General features: G+C 37.7%; 1 protein-coding gene across 1 annotated transcript; it reads left to right on the forward strand.

Moving 5' to 3' along the window:
- The first annotated feature begins 3,438 nt into the window (after positions 1-3,438).
- LOC147532466 (PKS-NRPS hybrid synthetase cheA-like) lies at positions 3,439-4,935 on the forward strand. Its single transcript, XM_086649957.1, has 2 exons — positions 3,439-4,405; positions 4,670-4,935. The coding sequence occupies exons 1-2, from the start codon at positions 3,439-3,441 to the stop codon at positions 4,933-4,935; spliced, it is 1,233 nt and encodes a 410-aa protein (XP_086506083.1).
- Positions 4,936-5,718: the final 783 nt, after the last annotated feature.

Below are 5,718 nucleotides of genomic sequence, written 5' to 3' on the forward strand. Positions count from 1 at the left end.
TGTCCCGTTCCCGTCCACCCAGATCCCGCGCTTCCTTTCATCCGACGGCTTCTGAGCGTCAGCTCTTTATCCATTACTGTGTTACCCGAAGTCATTTAGTCTCCGTGCATCCGGTCACGTGGCTTGCTCTAAACCCTCCAGATCCGCGTGCCTAAAGATCCAAGGGCTGCTGCTCCGTCTCACCCTATTAAATCATACCCGGCCACACCTTATCAAACGAATTTTGATACCCTTTCACTCAGCCGACACATGTCCCAGTTTCAAACCCTAGCCACATGGGTTTTGTCCTTTAAACCCCAATAATTCCAAATATAACCCCCAATTTATCATTTTCTACCATTTTAACCCTACACAAACCCTAACTCTATTTAAACAACACTTTCTCCTCCATTAGAACCGAGACTTGCAAACCCTCTCAATGGCTTCCTTATCTAATTTCTAAGCCACTTCTCTTTCTATCTTCTAACCCTAATCCCCCATTCTTTTCTTCTACTTTCTCTACCACCTTCATCTATTCTCTACATTTTCTTTCTACTTCTAACCTTCTAATTTCTCCATACTCCTTCTTCTCTAATACCTCTTCTTACATATTTCTTTCTTCAACCTAATCCATTTTTCCCATTCTTTTTCTATCTTCTCTACTAATACTACTACTTTCTTCTCTACCACTATTCTTTCTACCATTAATAGTCATCTTCTTCTTCCTTCCATATTCTTCTATCATCTTTACCCTCTTCATCTCTTCTTTCCAACTTTCTAGATCTAATTTCTTCTTTCCCTTTCTTTTTCTTATTTGAGTGGCAATAAAATAGCTATTACTTGGATTTTTTGGAGTAACATTCTTGAGCATAAATGGAGCAAATCTTGGACAAATTGGAGATACATGGGGATATGGAATTTGAACATTCTTGGTGATTTCTTTCCATTAATTTCTTAGTATTTTCATTTATTTTACAATGTCAATGAATGTTATTCTAGATTCCATGTATAGTTAATTTAGCAATCTAAGGTTGTGAATGAAACCCATTTTGGATCTTTATAATACTTGTTCTTGATTAATTAAATCCTTTGATGTGCTTCAATGCCTATTGATTGTCATTTCATGTTGATTCTATAACCTTATTATCATTCATGTATTATAATTAGATATTTCATGCTTTTATTGATTTATTAGATGAGATATGCCTTTTAGATCTTGAATGATAGTGTAGGAAATTAGTTTTATATGGTAGTCAATCATACATTCTTAATTATAAAATTATTTTATCTAGAATATCATCCGGAATCCAAATAGTTCATTATATTGGATCCCGAGTAAATACAAAAGAGATTTAAGTAATTAAGTGCTTGTTTTATAAAGTGAAATTATGTGATGGATTTTATAACCTTAGATATCTTCTCACCTCTTTCTTATATAGTTTAGTAGTTTTATTTGTTTTCTTATTTCTTACCAATCAATCATTAAACTTATGAGTGGGGTGTGTGTGTTAGTTTAAGTTAGCTATTAACATTTTAATTATTGGGTTAAACCCGCAATCAATATCCGAAGTTACCCACCTATCTCTTGGGACGATACTCGATCTTATTATAAATACTATAACTTGACCCCGTATACTTGCGGGAATAGACCTATTTTTAGGCCCAACATTACATCATTGATAGTTTCATTGAGCACCAACATCCTTTGACCTAAAACCTTCTAATATTCTTGATTCTTCTCCATCCACTTTCTCCTTCAATTTTTCTAATGCGTAGCTCAAAGTTCTAATAGGAAAACAGAAAGGGTGCTTCTAAAGGCACCTGACCAAACAGCTGTTAGCATCCAAAAATATTGTTGACTCAAGTCAATGATTTTTGACTCGAGGTCTCTATAAGCACCAGTTTTTAATGTGGGTGACGTTCACCTTCGTTTACTTCTTCCATCTTCTTCTTCCAACAAAAAAGGAATCCTAATCAATTCTTCTTCCAAAACAAAACCCTAGAAAAGAGTGCAACATTCTCCGGCAACGGCGACGGCAACGTCTCCGACACCTACCGGCGACTATTCTTTTATTCGAAAAAATCAATCCGGGTGATTTATTCATCATACAGCTGTGTCACATATAATTTATAGCTTCTTTATATCATCTTTTGAAAAGAAATTAGGAAGATAACCATGGAAGAAGAGAGTTCTAAAAATTTAACAACTACATCGATTCCAACTCTTTCACCTATTTCCGGGCAAGGAGAAGTTTCTCATGAGGTATACAACCATTCCCCGATCCTATTTTATATGTTTTTATACGTGTTGTGTGAGTTTTTGAAAAAATCAAAGTGAAACTTCGTTGACGCGGACGGACTGAACCAGTCCGGTACTTATCAGTCACTAACGGATCGGTCTATCCGTTTATAAATGAAATGTCACGGACTCAGAAGTCCGTGCTCTTGTAGATTTGGACGGATAGACTGATCCGTCCTTAGCTGATAAATCCCGGACTCGTTCAGTCCGTTCCATCCTGAAGATTTTTTTTATCTTTAAGTGATTTTTATGTTTTTTTCACCTTTTGACAGATTCCGGACCTTAATATTGTTCCTATTGAAGAGGAGTACCATGCCGAAGAAGAAAATCGACCTTCAAATGATGGGTGTCAATTTATTAGTATTGATGTTGGTCAGTATTTTGTGACTGAAGATGTTTTTCAAACTAAAGAGGAGTTAATCGTTTGGGCTCAAGAAATTGGGAAAAAAACATAAGTTTGTAGTATTGACCTCTAGGTCAGGTAATAGAAGAGGTGGACAGAAACCCCGGTTAGAATTATGTTGCGAAAGAAGTGGAGTATTTCGTTCACATGAGAAGAAAGATTTAGTTCCAAAATCCCATCAACCACCTATAAAGAAAAGGAAATCGAGCACCAAAAATGTCAATGTCCGTTCAAGCTCAAAGGAATACCGGGGGTTAATGACACGTGGAAAGTGTCAGTTGTGTCTGGAATCCATAACCACGAGTTAGCTGAAAGTCTTCTAGGTCACGCATATGTGAATAGGTTGAAACCCGATGAAAAAGCTGTTGTGAAACATCTATTAAAAATTGGTTCGAAGCCAGCTCAAATTCTTTCTCAAATTCATGAACAATTCAAGGATAACACATCAACATTGAAAACCATTTACAATGCACGTGCGAACATACGTATGGAAAACCAAGAAGGAAGGAGTCCGATGCAACAAGTCATTAAGTTGTTGGTGGAACACCATTACGTCTACCATTTTTCAAAGAACGAAGACACTGATGAGGTAACAAATCTATTTTGGGCACATCCTGATTGTATTCGATTATTATAGAGTTTCCATACCGTGTTATTGCTCGATTGTACGTATAAAACCAACCGATTTAACAAGCCATTGCTTGAGATTGTCGGGGTAACTTCTACGTTGAAATCCTTCACCGCGGCCTTTACATTTATGGATGGGGAGACAACTAATCAGTACACATGGGCCCTTAATCGTTTGCGGACGTTGTTTCCTCCCAACTCAATGCCAATCGTGTTTATTACCGATCGTGAACTTGCACTGATTAACGCCATTGGTGAAGTCTTTCCAAATGCTCAAAGGTTGCTATGTACTTTCCACATCGACAAGTGTGTGGTAGCCAAAGTCAAGGGTCATTTCAAACAAGAACAATTCAATGTGTTTATGACAATGTTTCGAGCTATCATGTATGCTGAGACTGAAAGTGGTTATAATGAGGCGGTGGAAACTTTTGTGAAGTTTTGGTCAAACACACATCATAAAGATGTTAGTTATGTTCAAGATACCTGGTTGGGATTGAAAGAGAGATTTGTGACTGCATGGACTAACGGGGTTATTCACATGGGAAATACTACAACAAATCGTGTGGAAGGTGCTCATTCCAAATTGAAGAGATATCTATGTAGCTCCGAAGGTAACTATGTTACGTGCTGGGAATTTATGCATATCATGACGGAAACCGAGACATGTGAAATTATAACATCTTTTGAGCACAGTCGTATTAAGGTGAAGGAAGGGCATCAAATCAAGTTTTTTAAAGAGCTACGTGGTTATGTCTCGCACGCGGCATTAGATCTTATGGTAGATGAGATCGACCGTGCAAATGGGATTGATATTAACGTTCAAAATTGTGGATGTGTTCTAAGGTATGTCTATGGTCTCCCTTGTGCTCATGAGATGGTATCTTTGATGAATCAAGATAAGGTATGTCCAAAGGACATCATTCACCCTCAGTGGACCAAGCTATCCATTAACCCGACTCCACCGATTCATAATGATCTTGACGCATCACATGAGATAGAGCACCTTTATTTAATGTGGGATAAATCCAGTGATGCTGAGAGGACCGCAATACTTGAGAAGTTGAGGGAAATTTCTTTTCCGGTCATGACAAACTTGTGTGAGCCATTGCAACAAACAAAGACAAAAGGGGCTCCGAAACAAAGAAGAATGAGCAAAAAAGAAAAAGAAGCTGCAAAATCTACTAAGAGGAACCCATCTGCTTTCGAATATGCAAAGTGTGTTGATGAATGTGTTCCCTCCACTCAGACAGAACGTAAAGTTAACAAAGTAACCAAAGCACCGAAAGCAACCATACCCAATTTTAAAAGATACAAAGGATAGATTCCGTCAGTTATGGATCCATTCTTGGATGACATTATAGATGTGCCAGGCGATGGTCATTGTGGGTTTCATGCCGTTGGTAAAGGACTTGGGTTTTCACTAGAAGATGGTTGGAAACAAGTTCGCGAAAACGTAATAAAAGAACTTGAGGATCAGTACACACTCTACAAAGAGATGTTTGGAATAAGAGAATACACTCAAACATTAAGTGCCTCGAACAACTTCAATTTTACATGTCCGGATGATTGGTTCTACATTCACCCGTACACTAGTATAGTTGTGGTGAGTAGCTTCAATGCATATTAGTTCATTTGTCTTACGGTTGTTCGACAACTTTCTTACCCTTACTTAGTGGTCCACCTTCTGAGGGTTATAAGATTGCATGCATTACATATAGTGGTGGTCACTTTATGAACGTTAAACTCAAAAAAGATTCTATACTCCCTCCCATTGCACCGCAATGGTCTAGGTATGCATCGCTAGAGGCAACGGGTTGGCTTGAACTTGTTAGAGATAGAATCGAGGATGGAAAGAAATTTTATTCTCATGATAATTCGAATGAGCCAAGTAGTAGTGTGATAAATTTAAGTGATGATTAAGGTGTACTGAAAGACCGAGTTACAAAGTTTTTGATTTAATATTTGAATAAATTTAGATGATTAATTGTCTTCGTTACTTAACTTTTTTTTTCTTTGAGTTTATAATCGAAGAGAAACAGAAAACAGGAATTTCATACAGGTCACGGATCCCTGAATCCGTTTTGGTTCACAAAGGGACGGATCCAGAGATCCGTCAATCTCTAACAGGAACCCCTGTTAGAATCAAACGGATCTATGGATCCGTTTCCTATAAAAAAGACACGGATCCATAGATCCGTTACTTTCTAACAGGGGTTACTGTTTTCCTGTTAGAAAGATCCGTTTCTTGTAACAAAGTCACGGATCCATAGATCCGTGACCTGAGAAGGGAAGACACGGATTAGCTGATCCGTACGGTTTTTTTTTTTTTCCAAACAATGGTATTTAAGGTGGCGCTTTCTAAACCTTCCGTTCGGTAGATCTTAGAGTCGTTACAGTTTGACAGATATTA

Source organism: Eschscholzia californica, unplaced genomic scaffold (genome assembly GCF_041429995.1).
Source record: "Eschscholzia californica isolate CP2 unplaced genomic scaffold, dmEscCali1.0.p SCAF_6, whole genome shotgun sequence".
Lineage (NCBI taxonomy): Eukaryota > Viridiplantae > Streptophyta > Magnoliopsida > Ranunculales > Papaveraceae > Eschscholzia > Eschscholzia californica.

What these genes read in the sequence shown, in the direction of transcription:
- LOC147532466 (XM_086649957.1), top strand. Translation starts at nt 3,439, where the DNA reads ATGGATGGGGAGACAACTAATCAGTACACATGGGCCCTTAATCGTTTG. An exon ending in TCCGGTCATGACAAACTTGT is followed by an intron (nt 4,406 to 4,669) that starts GTGAGCCATTGC and finishes ATGACATTATAG; the next exon opens with ATGTGCCAGGCGATGGTCAT.